The 19,601-nt window shown below is 31.7% G+C and overlaps 1 protein-coding gene across 1 annotated transcript in view; it reads right to left on the bottom strand.

Moving 5' to 3' along the window:
* The window catches only part of LOC110459491 (ankyrin repeat domain-containing protein 17-like), a 93,429-nt gene that overhangs the window by 52,803 nt on the left and 21,025 nt on the right, over positions 1 to 19,601 (bottom strand). Inside the window, exons 5-7 of the mRNA XM_021511772.1 lie at positions 13,741 to 13,824; positions 11,299 to 11,382; positions 9,620 to 9,703 (exon numbers count right to left, since the gene is read on the bottom strand). Of these exons, the coding sequence (XP_021367447.1) occupies positions 9,620 to 9,703; positions 11,299 to 11,382; positions 13,741 to 13,824 (252 nt within the window). The remainder of the gene's footprint in view (positions 1 to 9,619; positions 9,704 to 11,298; positions 11,383 to 13,740; positions 13,825 to 19,601) is intronic.

Here is a 19,601-nt window from a genome sequence, read left to right as displayed (position 1 = left end):
CTCTACAAAAATCACATCATACACACAAACCTATCCGTAAGAAACACTCATTTCAAATTAGCCACATACAAAAACCACATCATACACACGAACCTATTCGTAAGAAACAATCATTTCAAATTAACCACAGATAAAAACGGCATCATACACACAAACCTATCCGTAAGAAATAATCATTTCAAATTAACCACATACAAAAACCACATCATACACACAAACCTATTCGTAAGAAACACTCATTTCAAATTAACCATATACAAAAACCACATCATACACACAAACCTATTCGTAAGAAAAAAATCATTTTAAGGTAACCACATACAAATACACACAATCTCCCTGTATAAACCCACCCCCGCCAGATCTAAAAAAATGTTACCTAAAAACCGCGGGAAGTTGTACGAGATCAAAACACAAAACGTACGGGTGTCGATTTAAATGTTCGTGTCAGAGGATTATAACTAAAAGATTCACAGGGCGAAACTGTACGTGTTGTACCAGCTATTTATTTTATCAACACTATACATTAAAATACGATTACAGAGACACCACTAAATAAACTTGAAACATTTCACTAAAACACGAGACCGAAAACCATCGCCAATTTTTACCTAAGACCAGAAATCAATAAACCTAACACAAACACACCGTAATAATTATCAAACGTTCTATTCAATCCAAAACGTACAACAACACATTAGGTGACGATTTAAATGTCCGGGTAAGAGGATTATGAAATGTCCAGTTTATTTCTCTGGAACCTCTGGTAGCCGGCTGCTTTCAATACCGTTTTGAAAATCGCACCAATTAAGAAAGCGCGCTAAACGTTTCCCAAAACTATTTGGAGACCCTAGTCATAGATAAGAGGTTTATTAAATGTCGCTAGCCATGGTCCCAACTCCAATTTATTTTATCAACAATATACAACATAAAAACCCAAATACAAAGACACCACTAAAAAAACTTGAAACATTTTATTAAAACACGAGACCGAAAATCATCGCCAATTTGTACCCAAGACGGGGAAAAAAATCTAACACAAGCACACCGACTATCAGATACAATAAAAGAATATCAATAATACCATTCGATCAAAACCCAAAACGTACGACAGCGTTTCAGGTGGCGATTTAAATGTCTAAATAAAATTGGTTTATCTATTTTTCATCATACGAATGTCATTAAGGGATACATTTATACGTAATAAATTCTTATTTTTACGTCTTAAAGTAATCCTGAAATTATTACTGACGTCGAGCGACGTCAGTAATAACTTCTTGATTCCTTTAAGACGTATAAATGTATCGCTTAATGGCATTCGTATGGTAATATATGTAGAATTAAAGGGGGCACTATACTTACAGGCAAAACTACTGAACTCCAAAAGTCTATTACAAATAATATCATGACCCTTGCCACTCTATGTTGTTATCAACTTTTGTAAAGACAGGAACACACTTATTGAACTCCAAAAACACGGGAGAACAAATAATGCTTCAAATACATAGAGTAAAATTCAGTTGTTTTTTAAAGATGCATGAATGCAGGTATTGTATTGATTTTTTTCTGTCTATGAAAATTAAAAATAAAAAAAAGATATATATAAATGAATAAATATACGTTTAACATTTCTTGTAAATATTTAATGAGTATATATAAAAATTATTGTAGAATAATGTCACCTCTGTTTGTTCGAAATTATCAAACTTATTGCAGAGCTATCAAAATAGCGTACTATATATCACTTTAATAGGTGTATGTTTGTAGATATGGATTTATTTGTTTAACTATGTTAAATGTGTCTATATGTTGATAGTGTCCTGTGTAGTTCTATGAAAATTAAAAAAAAAAAATGGAAATAAGCTCCTTTCATTTCTATGTGCAAAAATGGTACAGTTATAAATAACAAATGTTTAAAAAATAAATGAAAAAGAAAAAAAATGAAATATAAAAAAATAAACAAGTGTCTATCATTTCTTTGTCATGAAGAAAGGTGTGTACAAAACCGTTGTAGAATATTTTCAACTATGTATGTTAAAACGATAAAATAACGCAGCTAAGTAAAATGCTATCAAACCTTGTGCTATATATATGTATCACTGGTACAGATATTTAGTACAATATGTCTATATGTTGATATTGTATTATTTATGTCTATGAACATGAAACATAAATAGAAAAATGATTGTCGAACATTTTTTAGTAGATGTTGAACAGGTATATATATAAAAAAAAACACCTGCTGTAGAACATTTTCATATCTGTATGGATGATAAAATTTATTTCAATGCTATCAAATTATTGACCTTTCTATCACTGTATTAGATGTACAGGTATGCACGTTTGTATTTAGGTACTTCAGTGTTTGTATAACAATGTAAAATATGTGTATATACTGATATTGTGTCGTTAATGGTTGTGAAAATAAAACCAAATGTGAAAAAGTAATAAATATAAATATGGAACAGGTATATGTATAAGATGTTGTAGAATATTTTCATCTCTGTTAGAAATGACAAAACTAATGTCAATGTTATCTAAGTAGTGTGTTATACGTCACTTGTTAGGTGTATGTTAAAGGTTCGTGTGTTAAGCTACCTTAAATGTGTCGGTATGTCGGCATTGTACTGTGTAAGTTTATGAAAATGAAAACAAAAAATATTAATAAAAATAGAAATAAATACGTGTCCTAAATTCCTTTGTAAATATGAAACAGGTTTATATATAAAATGTTGTATCTCTGTTTGAAATGCTGAAACTTATTTAAATGCTGTAAAAGTATTCTGCTATATATAACGCTAATAGATGTATGCATGGACGTGCATTTGTTTCTATGTTTCTAAAAAAAATCTGTCTGTGGTAACAAAAAGGAAATAATATACAAAAGAAAATAGACATAAATAAATAAGTGTCGAACATGTCTTTGTAAATATTGAACATGTATCTATAAAACTGTTTTTATAATATGATCATCTCTGTAGGAAACTAATTTCAATGTTATCAAAGTATTGTGCTATAATATCACTTTCATACGTATGCAGGTACGTGTGTTTGTATATATAACTGTGAAATGTGTGTATTTGTTTATATTATGTTGTTTATGTTTATTAAAATTAAAAACAAATTAAAAACAATAAAAGATAATGATGAAAAACAAATAAACCGATAAGTGACTTTATGTGTTTTAGATATGAAAATGTAGCAACATTTTTGTTGGTATAACTATTACATGCTATATGTGCCTATATGGTGGTATTGTGCTGTGTATGTCTATGAAGACGGAACAAGTCTTACATTTAGTTGAAGAGGAGGAAAGGTATAAATAAATATTGTTGTAGAATATTCATCTCTGTTTGTTCGAAGTGATAAAACTAATTCAAATGATATCAAGTCTTGTAATATAGGTGCATGTAAGGGTTTACATTTGTAACTTTTTTCTATGTTGATATTTTTTTCTGTCTGTGAAAATAGAAAAGACAGAAATTAAAAAGTAAGATAAATAAGCGTCTAACATTTCTTAGAAAATATGGAACAAGTATATACAAAAATTGTTGTAAAATGTATTCATCTCTATTCAAAATTATTAGCTAATTCAAATGATATCAACGTTTTGTGATATAAATTACTTTTTTATAGTTTTGCGTATGTAGTTACGTGTGCGTCTGTGTGTTTAAATGTTTTTATTAAATTGTGTATGTCTTTAAACACAAAAATCAAATAATGAAATAGAATAAAAAGTGTATAACATAAACTTTCCTTTTCCCTTGTAGATATGAAACAGATATATAAATAAAATGTCGTAGAAAATGTTCAATGTTATGCAAGTATTGTGCTATATATCATTTAACTATATGTATGTTTTAGGTATGTGCGTGTTTGTAAAAACGATGTAAAATGTGCCTATTTGCTTATTTTGTGTTGTTTATGTTTATCAAAATAAAGAACAAATATGAAAAAGTACTAAGAAAAAATGAACAAATGGCTACGATTTCTTTTGAAATATGGAACAGGTATATATATATAAACTAGTGTAGAATAGTTTCCCGTCGTATCATGATGTCAAAAACTACACAATAAATGTTTACCGGATCTGAATGTGTCAGGTTTTCATCAAGGTGACAATTCGTATGTAAGCTTAATCTTTGCATTCGTAAAATACTGATCGATATTTACTTGAAATGGCACTAAAAAATAAATTCGTAAGACATTTTTGAGAAACATGATTAATGGTACATTTGTTTGATCAAATATGTTAATCGTTAGTAATAGATCTGTATAATTATCTATATGAACTCTAAATATGCGATAAACAGAGCTCTTGTATCTGAATCGTTGAAAAAATAAGTTAATTGTTTCTTGTTACTTGTTAATGTATATATATGCATATGTCATCTTTGCATATTCTGGAAAGAAAAACACACTCAAAACTGCCTATTTGGATGCATAACATTATCGATGGCATTCGTCACTAGTGTCACGTAACTTGTAAGATTGCCTTAATCACGAACTGGTACCGGCTTGAATATCATAGGTTAGAAGAGGTGTTAATACGTATGTTAGCTTAATCTTTTCATTCATATAAAAGGGATTAATATTTGCTTCAACTAAACTTACAATAACATTTTGATTCGTCAAAAACATTTTGTGAAGAACATGGTTAATAGTAAGTTTGTTTGGTCATTTGATTATGTTAAAATATGTTGATTATTAAGTATAGATCTTTATTATTGCCTGTATGAACTATCTTTATTACTTTGAATGAAATGCATAAGACGTCTACCTAATTTATTTTGCTCGACTATAATCATTTAATAAGTTAAAAAATTTAAGACTCTGTATCATAACACACACATGCCTTCGATGACTAAAAACATTGCAAACACTTAATCCTCGTCCACCATGTCATCTTTATCACTTTGAATGAAATGAACAAACTTCTTGCTCGATTATCAACTTTTAATAAGTTTGTAGACTTACGCCATGCTTTTACGACAACGTTGCGGTGTATCATAATGTCAATGGAGACTGTTACCATCGTCATGCGCACTATGAACGAATCATATCTATAGATTTTTCGTCACCATCAAAATATATCATGTTTCTTGCATGTACACTATGAACGAATCCTACCTATAGATGATAATCGTGGTCTTTCATCCTCGTCCACCATGACATCTATTTAATTTTTGATAAGTTCGTAGACTTGAGTTTAAGAACGTTGCTGTGTATCATTATATCCATGCAGACTGTTACCATCGGCACGCGCGCTATGAACACATCCTGTCTGCAAACCACCACGAGGACATGCCATCAGGTACTTACGAATGTTATCATGTGCTTTATACACGTGGTTCTTTATCGTCGACCACCATGACATCTATATTACTTTGAATGAAATGAGAAAACGTTTTGCTCGACCATCAACTTTTAATAAATTCGTAGACTAAAGTTTCAGAACGTTGCTGTGTATCATAATGTCTATGGCGACTGTAACAATCGGCATGCGCATTATGAACGAATATTATCTTTGAATCTTTTGTCACCATCTAAATATAAAATGTTTCTTGCATGTACACTATGAACGAATCCTATCTATAAGTCATACGCGTGGTCCATTTTTATCGTCCACATTGACATCTATATTACTTCTTGCTCGACCATTAACTTTTGATAAGTTTGTATACTTGAGTGTAAGAACGTTGCTGTGTATCATAATATCTATGGAGACTGAAACCATCGTCATGCTCACTACGAATGAATCATATCTACATACTACCAAGTGGACATGCCTCCGGAGACTTACGAATTTAAACATGTGCTCTATAACGTGGTCCTTTTGCATCGTCCACCATGACGTCTATATTACTTTGAATGAAATAAACAAACTTTTTGTTCGACTATCAACTTTCAATACGTTAAATAAGTTTAAGACTGTGTATCATAATGTCTATAGAGAACGTAACCATCGTCATGCACATTATGAACGAACACATATTTGGATGTTTCGTCAGCATCTAAACATAAAATGTTCGTACATTTACACTATAAACGATCGTCATGCGCATTATGAACGAACACATATTTGGATGTTTCGTCAGCATCTAAATATAAAATGTTCGTACATTTACACCATAAGCGAATCCTATCTATAAATCATAAGCGTGGCCCAGTGGCCGAAGACTGAATCAATTACTATTACTAGTTTTCATCGGCATATAAAGCTAACAATACATCGACAATAAATCGATCTTTTCCAATAGTACTAAACTGTTACAAAATTATTTGAATGCTTTTGACTCCCCTACGCGGTAAAATGTTTAATAATGTTCTTGCTCAGTCGAATCGGTTGTTTTCTACGATGATATCTTCCACCATGTACTTGGATAGAATATTGGATTTTAATAAAAGATCTGTGACATCGAATGTCGGAATGTTCTACCAGTAACACTCGATTCTTTCTTAAAACGGATTTTTGCACACTCTCCGTCATAAATCGATGTTATCCTGTCTGTAATTTTCAAATTAATCCATGTCCCGATATAAGCAAAGAGTTATAATTGCTTTTATTTAAGACGGGTGAATTCAAACGTTGAAAATAAACTTGACATTCAATAATCCTCTTACCCGGACATTTAAATCGCCACCTGAAACGCTGTTGTACGTTTTGGGTTTTAATCGAATGGTATTATTGATCATTTTTATTACATTTGATGGTCGGTGTGCTGGTGTACGGTTTATTGTTTTTTCCGTCTTGGGAAAAATTGGCGATGGTTTTCGGTCTCGTGTTTTAATGAAATGTATCAAGTTTATTTAGCGGTGTCTCTGTATTTGGGTTTATTGTGTCGTATATAGTTGATAAAATAAATTGAAATTGGGACCATGGCTAAAGACATTTAATAAACCTCTTATCTCTGACTAGGGTCTCTAAATAGTTTCGGAAATGTTCAGCGCCTTTTCCTAATTGGAATGGTTTTCAAAACGGTATTGAAAGCACCCGGCGACCTCAAGGGTGTTTCGGTAATCAGGTTTTTATGTATAGTGTTCATAAAATAAATAGCTGGTTCAACATACCCAGTTTCGTTCTGTAAATCTTTTAGTTATAATCCTCTGACACGAACATTTAAATCGACACCCGTACGTTTTGGGTTTTGATCTCGTACAACTTCCCGTGGTTTTTAGGTAACATTTGTTAGATCTGGCGGGAGTGGGTTTATACAGGGATATTGTGTGGATATGTATGTGGTTACTTTGAAATGATTGTTTTTCACGTCTAGGTTTGTGCGTATGCTGTGTTTTTTGTATGTGGTTTCTTTGAAATGAGTGTTCCTTACGGATAGGTTTGTGTGTATGATGTGGTTTTTGTAGAGTTTGGACCATGACTAGCGGCATTTAATTATCTTCTTAACTCTGATTTGGATCTTCAAATAGTTCGGGAAATGTTTAGCGCGCTTTCTTATTTGGCGCGGTTTTCAAAACGGCAGGGAGAGCACCTTGTGACCTCAAGGGTTACAGAGAAATAAAATGGACATGTAATAATCCACTTAACCGGACTTTTAAATTGCCACCTGAAACGTTTGTCGTACGTTCTGGGTTTGGGGTGGGGTGGTGGGAAATGGTTTCCCGCGTTTTTGTGGTGGCAGTGTGTTCCCGCGGTTTTGGGGTGGGGTGGCGGAAATGTGTTCCCGCGGTTTTGGGAGGGGCCGGTTGGGCTGGTTGGGGTTGGGCAGTTGTCCCATCCCTTTACCCCTACTTTCATCCCTTGCCATACCAGAAAAAAACTATTTTTCGATTTATTTGTGATTGCCGTCTTTCAAATAACTTTTCAACATTTATGATGTATTTCATGCTTGACGCAATAAGACGGTCTGTAAAATAAAATATTAATAGATAGAAAATAAATATGTTCAATCAGATTCATCACATAAGAAATATGTGATATCATTGTTTGTGTGGGAAGCAATTTTTCGATATCAAATTAATATGATTTTCCGTGTGTTCTAATGCATCAAAGGAGGCGCTTGAAGATTTGATCAAATCATCATATATAAAATTTTGTAACTTTGATATAAAAAAAAATACCGTATGTTATTTTGAAATAGGTGGTATAATGCGTTATTTTTGTTTTAAAAATGGATTTGTTTTGTAAAATAGGATTAGATATTTTGTTAATATTATCTAATGTAATAATATGTATCTAATATAACGGGATTGCAAAATCAAAGCGTGTATTGTTGTTTGTTTTAGTTGATATCTGCTAATGAATATAACATACAACGTATGATTGTTGCGTTATAATGTTTGGAATAAATGTTATTTTTCATTTCGATATGGCGGTGATTTTAAATGATTATTAAAACTAATGTTTTGTATTATTATTTAACGTAGAAATACATCTACTTTAACATTATTTTGTGAATTAATCTCTGTGTACATAGTACGTCACATGTTAAATGTAATTCATATGCTGTATTAATTCAGAAGAGCTTGTAAGTTGTTAGAACTCTCTCGTCCATTTGTCTGTTTCGATAATAAAATATGTTTAAATCATTAAACGTAGAAAAAAATCAGAATAAACATTAATTATGTCAAGATATAAATGTGTCCTGTTACTTTAGTCTTCTTCATGGAAATTCAGTTCACAACGGTAAAGAACATTGAATTATTTACAAACCCATTTATAACTTGAATTTATACATTTACCAAAGCCGATATGACTTTGATATTAAAACAAAATACCATATGCTATTTTGAATTAGTCGCCATAATTCGTAATTTTTTCTTTAAAATGGATTTGTTTTGTAGATAGAATAAGATATTTTGTTAATATGTTACACGGGAATGCAAAATCAAAGCGTGTATTGTAGTTTGTTTTAGTTCATGTCTGCTTTTGAATGTAACATACAACGTATGATTGACGCGTTAAAATGTTTGGAATACATGTTATATACGGTGTTTTTATTTCGATATGCGGTAAAGAACATTGAATTATTTACAAACCCATTTATAACTTGAATTTATACATTTACCAAAGCCGATATGACCACTAAAGTCTAATGCTGTCAAAGTATTATACTTGACTCACGAGAATCAATATCAGAAACAAAATGCAAAAGACTATCAGGGTCCGTCCGTTTAATGGAAGAGAAAGAAAAGGGAGTTTTTTTCTAGTGTAGCAAAGGATGAAAGATAATGTTAAGGGACTTGATCAAAACCAGCTAATGTGAAGTTTGATCACGTTTGAAAATATATATTTATCTGCAGTTATGCGTTGCACGAAATTTCAGAATAAAGTTTGTAATTCTCGACCATAACAGTTAATATCTACATTTGAATAATTGTTCAATTGGAGTTTTTTAATGTTTAAAATAACGAACGATGTTTCAGTTCGTTGTCGTTTTTTCGGATTTTTTAACCCCTCTGTTTTATTTTTGTTTTATTTTCTATTACTGCGTTGCTTATATCTGCTGACCATTATTGTGTATATCATGACGTTATATTTCTTCTCTCTACACCTGTCATATTCTGGTATAAAGATTACAAATATTGACTACTTTCAATCATTTTACGGTTTTAAGAGCAAATGTTGGAACCCAGATATCAATATATTGAAAAAACACACCTTATTCGGATCAGCTCCTTTATCCAACAATATCTTAGCCATGTCCGTATAGCCTTCACGTGCTGCATCCGACAATGCACCAGACTGGATAAAAATAAACATCATATCAATAAACAAAATGAGAGTTAACAAGGATTATGTTATCAGTACAGGTCAAAAACATATTTTAGGAAATTAAGTAAATGTGAAATTGATTTCGTTGTTCTAAATTGACTTGATTTATTGATGAACAATTATTGGTTTATTAGCTTGATACATTAATACACAAATGACATTTTTTAGACTAGAAAACATAGATTAATGCATATTTGATTTTGTAAATTTTCTGTCAACTACATCGCTTTGTAATAATCAATGTTCTGTATTCATTAGAAATGTATGTTCAAATGACCCGTGATTATTAATATCCAATCCAAAACAAAGTTTCAATACACGATTTCAAACGTATATATGCTGTGTGCCTATGATGCAGACATTATAGACAACTAATTTATTTGTCTTGATTGACGACTTTCATATAACTTTTCAACATTTTATCATTTATACCTTGCTTTATGCAATAAGACGATTTGCAAAATATAATTTCAAAACAAAACGGAAAACAAATATGTTCTATAAGATTCATCACGCTAGAAATATGTGATATCAAAGTTTTAATTCCTACACAAACAATGAACACATAAAATTCACCCAGTNTAGTCGGCATAATGCGTAATTTTTTCTTTAAAATGGATTTTGTTTTGTAGATAGAATTAGATATTTTGTTAATATGTTACACGGGAATGCAAAATCAAAGCGTGTATTGTAGTTTGTTTTAGTTCATATCTGCATATGAATGTAACATACAACGTATGATTGATGCGTTATAATGTTTGGAATACATTTTATATACAGTGTTTTCATTTCGATATGGTAGTGACTTTAAATGATTTTTAAAACTAATATTTTGTATTATTGTTAAACTTAAATAAAAACATTAATCAGAATAAACATTAATTCTGTCCAGATATAAATGTTTCCTCCGGCTCTAAATTTCTTCATGGACATATAGTTCACGACGGTAAAGAACATTGAATCTTTTACTAACGCTTTTATATCTTGAGTTCATACATTTACCAAAGCCGATATGACCACTAGACTCTGCTGCTGTCAAAGGATTATACTTGTCTCACGAAAATCAAGATCAGAAACAAAATGCAAAAGACTATCAGAGTCCGTCCGGTAAATCGAAGAGAAAGAAAAAGGAGTTTTTTTTTCTAGTGTGGCAAGGGATGAAAAATACCTTTAAGGGACTTGATCACAATCAGCTAATGTGAAGTTTGATCACGTTTGAAAAAAATATTGATATCCGCAGTTTGTAATTCTCGATCATAAAAGTTAGTATTCTCAATTGAACAAAATTGTTAAATTGTAGATTTGTAAAGTTTAAAATAACGAACGGTGTTTCAGTTCATTGTCGTTCTGTTGTATTTTACCCCTCTGTTTTGTTTTTGTTTTATTTCTATAACAGCGTTGCTTATATCTGCTGGCCATTATTGTTTATGTCATGACGTTATATTTCTTCTCTCTACACCTGTCATATTCTGGTATAAAGATTACAAATAATGACTACTTTCAATCATTTTACGTACTTAAGAGCAAATGTGGGAACTCAATTATCAATATATTGAAAAACCAACCATATTCCTATCAGCTCCTTTGTCCAACAATATTTTAACAATGTCGGTATGTCCTCCACGTGCTGCATCGGATAGTGCTCCAGTCTGGATAAAAATAAACATCATATCAATAAACAAAATGAAAGTTAACAAGGATTATGTTATCACTACATGTCAAAAACATCTTTTAGGAAAATACAGTAATTGTGACATGTTTTCGTTGTTCTTAATAGACCTGATTTATGTATTAACAATCACTGGTTTATTAACTTGATATACATAAAAGACATGTTTTAGACTAGAAAACAAAGATTAACGCACATTTGATAAAATCAATATTCTGTTAACTACATCGCTTTGTAATAGTCAATGTTCTGTATTCATTAGAAATGTATGTTCAAATGACCCGTGATTATTAATATTCAATCAAAAACAATGTTTCAATACACGATTTCAAACGTATATATGCTGTGTGCCTATGATGCAGGCATTATAGACAACTAATGTATTTGTCTTGATTGACGTCTTTCAAATAACTTTTCAACATTTTATCATTTATTACATGCTTTATGCAATAAGACGATTTGCAAAATATATTATTTCAAAACAAAAAGGAAAACAAATATGTTCTATAAGATTCATCACACTAGAAATATGTGATATCAAAGTTTTACCTCCTACACAAACAATAAACATATAATATTCACCCAGTAAAAGCTTGACAAAGGGACCAGTCTGTCTTGAAACGTTGCGACACGTTAAATACGTACATTGTTTGTGTGGGAAGCAAAACTTCGATATCAAATTAAATACGTTTGTCCGTGTGTTTTAACTCATCGAATGAGGGGCTTGAAGATTTGATCAAATCAGCTGATATTAAATTTCATAACTTTGATATTAAAACAAAATACCATATGCTATTTTGAATTAGTCGGCATAATGCGTAATTTTTTCTTTAAAATGGATTTTGTTTTGTAGATAGAATTAGATATTTTGTTAATATGTTACACGGGAATGCAAAATCAAAGCGTGTATTGTAGTTTGTTTTAGTTCATATCTGCATATGAATGTAACATACAACGTATGATTGATGCGTTATAATGTTTGGAATACATTTTATATACAGTGTTTTCATTTCGATATGGTAGTGACTTTAAATGATTTTTAAAACTAATATTTTGTATTATTGTTAAACTTAAATAAAAACATTAATCAGAATAAACATTAATTCTGTCCAGATATAAATGTTTCCTCCGGCTCTAAATTTCTTCATGGACATATAGTTCACGACGGTAAAGAACATTGAATCTTTTACTAACGCTTTTATATCTTGAGTTCATACATTTACCAAAGCCGATATGACCACTAGACTCTGCTGCTGTCAAAGGATTATACTTGTCTCACGAAAATCAAGATCAGAAACAAAATGCAAAAGACTATCAGAGTCCGTCCGGTAAATCGAAGAGAAAGAAAAAGGAGTTTTTTTTTCTAGTGTGGCAAGGGATGAAAAATACCTTTAAGGGACTTGATCACAATCAGCTAATGTGAAGTTTGATCACGTTTGANTGCAAAATCAAAGCGTGTATTGTAGTTTGTTTTAGTTCATGTCTGCATATGAATGTAACATACAACGTACGATTGATGCGTTATAATGTTTGGAATACATGTTATATACGGTGTTTTCATTTCGATATGGTAGTGACTTTAAATGATTTTTAAAACTAATATTTTGTATTATTGTTAAACTTAAATAAAAACATTAATCAGAATAAACATTAATTCTGTCCAGATATAAATGTTTCCTCCGGCTCTAAATTTCTTCATGGACATATAGTTCACGACGGTAAAGAACATTGAATCTTTTACTAACGCTTTTATATCTTGAGTTCATACATTTACCAAAGCCGATATGACCACTAGACTCTGCTGCTGTCAAAGGATTATACTTGTCTCACGAAAATCAAGATCAGAAACAAAATGCAAAAGACTATCAGAGTCCGTCCGGTAAATCGAAGAGAAAGAAAAAGGAGTTTTTTTTTTCTAGTGTGGCAAGGGATGAAAAATACCTTTAAGGGACTTGATCACAATCAGCTAATGTGAAGTTTGATCACGTTTGAAAAAAATATTGATATCCGCAGTTTGTAATTCTCGATCATAAAAGTTAGTATTCTCAATTGAACAAAATTGTTAAATTGTAGATTTGTAAAGTTTAAAATAACGAACGGTGTTTCAGTTCATTGTCGTTCTGTTGTATTTTACCCCTCTGTTTTGTTTTTGTTTTATTTCTATAACAGCGTTGCTTATATCTGCTGGCCATTATTGTTTATGTCATGACGTTATATTTCTTCTCTCTACACCTGTCATATTCTGGTATAAAGATTACAAATAATGACTACTTTCAATCATTTTACGTACTTAAGAGCAAATGTGAGAACTCAATTATCAATATATTGAAAAACAAACCATATTCCTATCAGCTCCTTTGTCCAACAATATTTTAACAATGTCGGTATGTCCTCCACGAGCTGCATCGGATAGTGCTCCAGTCTGGATTAAAATAAACATCATATCAATAAACAAAATGAAAGTTAACAAGGATTATGTTATCACTACATGTCAAAAACATCTTTTAGGAAAATACAGTAATTGTGACATGTTTTCGTTGTTCTTAATAGACCTGATTTATGTATTAACAATCACTGGTTTATTAACTTGATATACATAAAAGACATGTTTTAGACTGGAAAACAAAGATTAACGCACATTTTAANCGTTAAGGGGCTTGATTAAAATCAGCTAATGTGATGTTTGATCACGTTTAAAAAAAAAAATATATCCGCATTTATACATTACACGGAAGTTCAAACTATAACATATAGTGAAATAGATGTCGGTGCTTTTGTCAAATTACATTTTCTATATTAAGCTGGAACAACATATGTTGTTCAATGTTACACAAAACTGCAAGCAAAGCGTGGCATTTACGTAGGTTTCGATGCATGTCTACAAGAAAAGATGAGCAAATGATTATTGCATTATATCGTAATTAAAATACCATCTTGGAACAAAACATGACTTGAAATCATACATTTACCAAAGTCGATATGACCACTCGCCTTTGCTGCTGTCAAAGTATTATACCTGACTCTCGAAAATCCAGATCAGAAACAACATGCAAAAGACTATCAGAGGCCGTCCGGTAAATCGAAGAGAAAGAAAAAGGAGGTTCTTTTGGTTTTGCAAGGGATGAAAGATAACGTTAAGGGGCTTGATTAAAATCAGCTAATGTGATGTTTGATCACGTTTAAAAAAAAAAATATATCCGCATTTATACATTACACGGAAGTTCAAACTATAACATATAGTGAAATAGATGTCGGTGCTTTTGTCAAATTACATTTTCTATATTAAGCTGGAACAACATATGTTGTTCAATGTTACACAAAACTGCAAGCAAAGCGTGGCATTTACGTAGGTTTCGATGCATGTCTACAAGAAAAGATGAGCAAATGATTATTGCATTATATCGTAATTAAAATACCATCTTGGAACAAAACATGACTTGAAATCATACATTTACCAAAGTCGATATGACCACTCGCCTTTGCTGCTGTCAAAGTATTATACCTGACTCTCGAAAATCCAGATCAGAAACAACATGCAAAAGACTATCAGAGGCCGTCCGGTAAATCGAAGAGAAAGAAAAAGGAGGTTCTTTTGGTTTTGCAAGGGATGAAAGATAACGTTAAGGGGCTTGATTAAAATCAGCTAATGTGATGTTTGATCACGTTTAAAAAAAAAAATATATCCGCATTTATACATTACACGGAAGTTCAAACTATAACATATAGTGAAATAGATGTCGGTGCTTTTGTCAAATTACATTTTCTATATTAAGCTGGAACAACATATGTTGTTCAATGTTACACAAAACTGCAAGCAAAGCGTGGCATTTACGTAGGTTTCGATGCATGTCTACAAGAAAAGATGAGCAAATGATTATTGCATTATATCGTAATTAAAATACCATCTTGGAACAAAACATGACTTGAAATCATACATTTACCAAAGTCGATATGACCACTCGCCTTTGCTGCTGTCAAAGTATTATACCTGACTCTCGAAAATCCAGATCAGAAACAACATGCAAAAGACTATCAGAGGCCGTCCGGTAAATCGAAGAGAAAGAAAAAGGAGGTTCTTTTGGTTTTGCAAGGGATGAAAGATAACGTTAAGGGGCTTGATTAAAATCAGCTAATGTGATGTTTGATCACGTTTAAAAAAAAAAATATATCCGCATTTATACATTACACGGAAGTTCAAACTATAACATATAGTGAAATAGATGTCGGTGCTTTTGTCAAATTACATTTTCTATATTAAGCTGGAACAACATATGTTGTTCAATGTTACACAAAACTGCAAGCAAAGCGTGGCATTTACGTAGGTTTCGATGCATGTCTACAAGAAAAGATGAGCAAATGATTATTGCATTATATCGTAATTAAAATACCATCTTGGAACAAAACATGACTTGAAATCATACATTTACCAAAGTCGATATGACCACTCGCCTTTGCTGCTGTCAAAGTATTATACCTGACTCTCGAAAATCCAGATCAGAAACAACATGCAAAAGACTATCAGAGGCCGTCCGGTAAATCGAAGAGAAAGAAAAAGGAGGTTCTTTTGGTTTTGCAAGGGATGAAAGATAACGTTAAGGGGCTTGATTAAAATCAGCTAATGTGATGTTTGATCACGTTTAAAAAAAAAAATATATCCGCATTTATACATTACACGGAAGTTCAAACTATAACATATAGTGAAATAGATGTCGGTGCTTTTGTCAAATTACATTTTCTATATTAAGCTGGAACAACATATGTTGTTCAATGTTACACAAAACTGCAAGCAAAGCGTGGCATTTACGTAGGTTTCGATGCATGTCTACAAGAAAAGATGAGCAAATGATTATTGCATTATATCGTAATTAAAATACCATCTTGGAACAAAACATGACTTGAAATCATACATTTACCAAAGTCGATATGACCACTCGCCTTTGCTGCTGTCAAAGTATTATACCTGACTCTCGAAAATCCAGATCAGAAACAACATGCAAAAGACTATCAGAGGCCGTCCGGTAAATCGAAGAGAAAGAAAAAGGAGGTTCTTTTGGTTTTGCAAGGGATGAAAGATAACGTTAAGGGGCTTGATTAAAATCAGCTAATGTGATGTTTGATCACGTTTAAAAAAAAAAATATATCCGCATTTATACATTACACGGAAGTTCAAACTATAACATATAGTGAAATAGATGTCGGTGCTTTTGTCAAATTACATTTTCTATATTAAGCTGGAACAACATATGTTGTTCAATGTTACACAAAACTGCAAGCAAAGCGTGGCATTTACGTAGGTTTCGATGCATGTCTACAAGAAAAGATGAGCAAATGATTATTGCATTATATCGTAATTAAAATACCATCTTGGAACAAAACATGACTTGAAATCATACATTTACCAAAGTCGATATGACCACTCGCCTTTGCTGCTGTCAAAGTATTATACCTGACTCTCGAAAATCCAGATCAGAAACAACATGCAAAAGACTATCAGAGGCCGTCCGGTAAATCGAAGAGAAAGAAAAAGGAGGTTCTTTTGGTTTTGCAAGGGATGAAAGATAACGTTAAGGGGCTTGATTAAAATCAGCTAATGTGATGTTTGATCACGTTTAAAAAAAAAAATATATCCGCATTTATACATTACACGGAAGTTCAAACTATAACATATAGTGAAATAGATGTCGGTGCTTTTGTCAAATTACATTTTCTATATTAAGCTGGAACAACATATGTTGTTCAATGTTACACAAAACTGCAAGCAAAGCGTGGCATTTACGTAGGTTTCGATGCATGTCTACAAGAAAAGATGAGCAAATGATTATTGCATTATATCGTAATTAAAATACCATCTTGGAACAAAACATGACTTGAAATCATACATTTACCAAAGTCGATATGACCACTCGCCTTTGCTGCTGTCAAAGTATTATACCTGACTCTCGAAAATCCAGATCAGAAACAACATGCAAAAGACTATCAGAGGCCGTCCGGTAAATCGAAGAGAAAGAAAAAGGAGGTTCTTTTGGTTTTGCAAGGGATGAAAGATAACGTTAAGGGGCTTGATTAAAATCAGCTAATGTGATGTTTGATCACGTTTAAAAAAAAAAATATATCCGCATTTATACATTACACGGAAGTTCAAACTATAACATATAGTGAAATAGATGTCGGTGCTTTTGTCAAATTACATTTTCTATATTAAGCTGGAACAACATATGTTGTTCAATGTTACACAAAACTGCAAGCAAAGCGTGGCATTTACGTAGGTTTCGATGCATGTCTACAAGAAAAGATGAGCAAATGATTATTGCATTATATCGTAATTAAAATACCATCTTGGAACAAAACATGACTTGAAATCATACATTTACCAAAGTCGATATGACCACTCGCCTTTGCTGCTGTCAAAGTATTATACCTGACTCTCGAAAATCCAGATCAGAAACAACATGCAAAAGACTATCAGAGGCCGTCCGGTAAATCGAAGAGAAAGAAAAAGGAGGTTCTTTTGGTTTTGCAAGGGATGAAAGATAACGTTAAGGGGCTTGATTAAAATCAGCTAATGTGATGTTTGATCACGTTTAAAAAAAAAAATATATCCGCATTTATACATTACACGGAAGTTCAAACTATAACATATAGTGAAATAGATGTCGGTGCTTTTGTCAAATTACATTTTCTATATTAAGCTGGAACAACATATGTTGTTCAATGTTACACAAAACTGCAAGCAAAGCGTGGCATTTACGTAGGTTTCGATGCATGTCTACATGAAAAGATGAACAAATGATTGTTGCATTATATCGTAATTAAAATACCATCTTGGAACAAAACATGAAACTGTACATGAAGATAGTGTTAATTTGATGTGACACAAGATTGCAACAAAGCCTGATTATTCCGTTTATAACTAAAAATGTCTGCAGTAGAATATGAACGTAGCAATGTGACATTTATATATATGGAATACAGAATTGTTTTTTATTCTGTTATGGTTTTGTTTTTTATTGTTTTGTTTGAAACTATAATTTTTAATACTGTTTGAATTAAATCTGCTGGGGGGAAAAAAGGGAAAAAATATGTATTTGTATATAGAACCGAAATAATTTCATCAATATGTTAACAATATCAGTATGTTAATGAGATACGGCAGTCCACAAGGCTTTACTGGATACTATACAATAGTATACAAAATGAAAGTTTATAGAAGATAATGGTAAAGATAATTGTTTCAATTTAACATGATTTATTTATAATCTAACAAATTGGTTTAATAGTTTAATTTACATTAAAGGACAAATAGATATAGACAAATGCAAATTTATATCGTGTCAACAGCATTGGTTTGTGATTAACATGATTAAAATTCCAGTTAATTTTTGTGAATTGTTCATTCCCGAGCAAAAAAAACATTCAAAGTGTTTTTGCGAAGCAAACATTGTTGGCTGCTAATAAATATGTTAAGATGGCCATTCATTATCACAGCTTAGACTATCATCATTTCTGTTCATGCTTAAATGTCGTGCGTTTCATAGCTGAAACACATATGAAATGAATTGGATCGTTTCTGTTGTAGTAAGGTATCATATGAACGTAATTTGATCAGGTTGGAACATGATTAGTTAAGAGGGGAAAGCTATGAAGTCATGTATTAAACCACGTTAACCATAATAGCAGTTACGATTTAAAACAATATATACAATGCATTACTGTTGTTGTCGATACAGAATTTCTTTATTTGACAAAAGCAACATAAATTGTTTCATGTTTCGTGTTATTGCAAATTCCTATGGTTTTAATGTGTGTTGTATCAGAAGATAAAAGTATTATTGTTACGTTAAAATGTATGTAATAAAGAACAGGTACATATTAATTTATTGCGGTATTTTAACTGAACATTTTCTATAACTGCTTTGCTTTAATTTACTTTATCTAACAAACACGGTATTATGCATTGATAAGAAGCTAAATAAACGTCTACGTCCCTGAAGACAAGAAAACATAAACCCGGACATGAAGGAATGAAAAAGCCCATCTCCCTCTGATCTGCTCCTTTATCTAACAGCATCTTAACAATAACAGTATTGCCAACGGGTGCCGCTTTCTACAAACACTTAAACTAGAGTGAAATCAACAGACAAATTCAACTAACATGAAGGAAATAATATCATTGAATGTCCACGGCACGGCTTTATTCAA

The sequence above is a fragment of the Mizuhopecten yessoensis genome, unplaced genomic scaffold, assembly GCF_002113885.1.
Source record: "Mizuhopecten yessoensis strain PY_sf001 unplaced genomic scaffold, ASM211388v2 scaffold10087, whole genome shotgun sequence".
NCBI lineage: Eukaryota > Metazoa > Mollusca > Bivalvia > Pectinida > Pectinidae > Mizuhopecten > Mizuhopecten yessoensis.
Note: the sequence above shows the minus strand (reverse complement) of the source record. Positions and strands in the feature narration are given on the sequence as shown.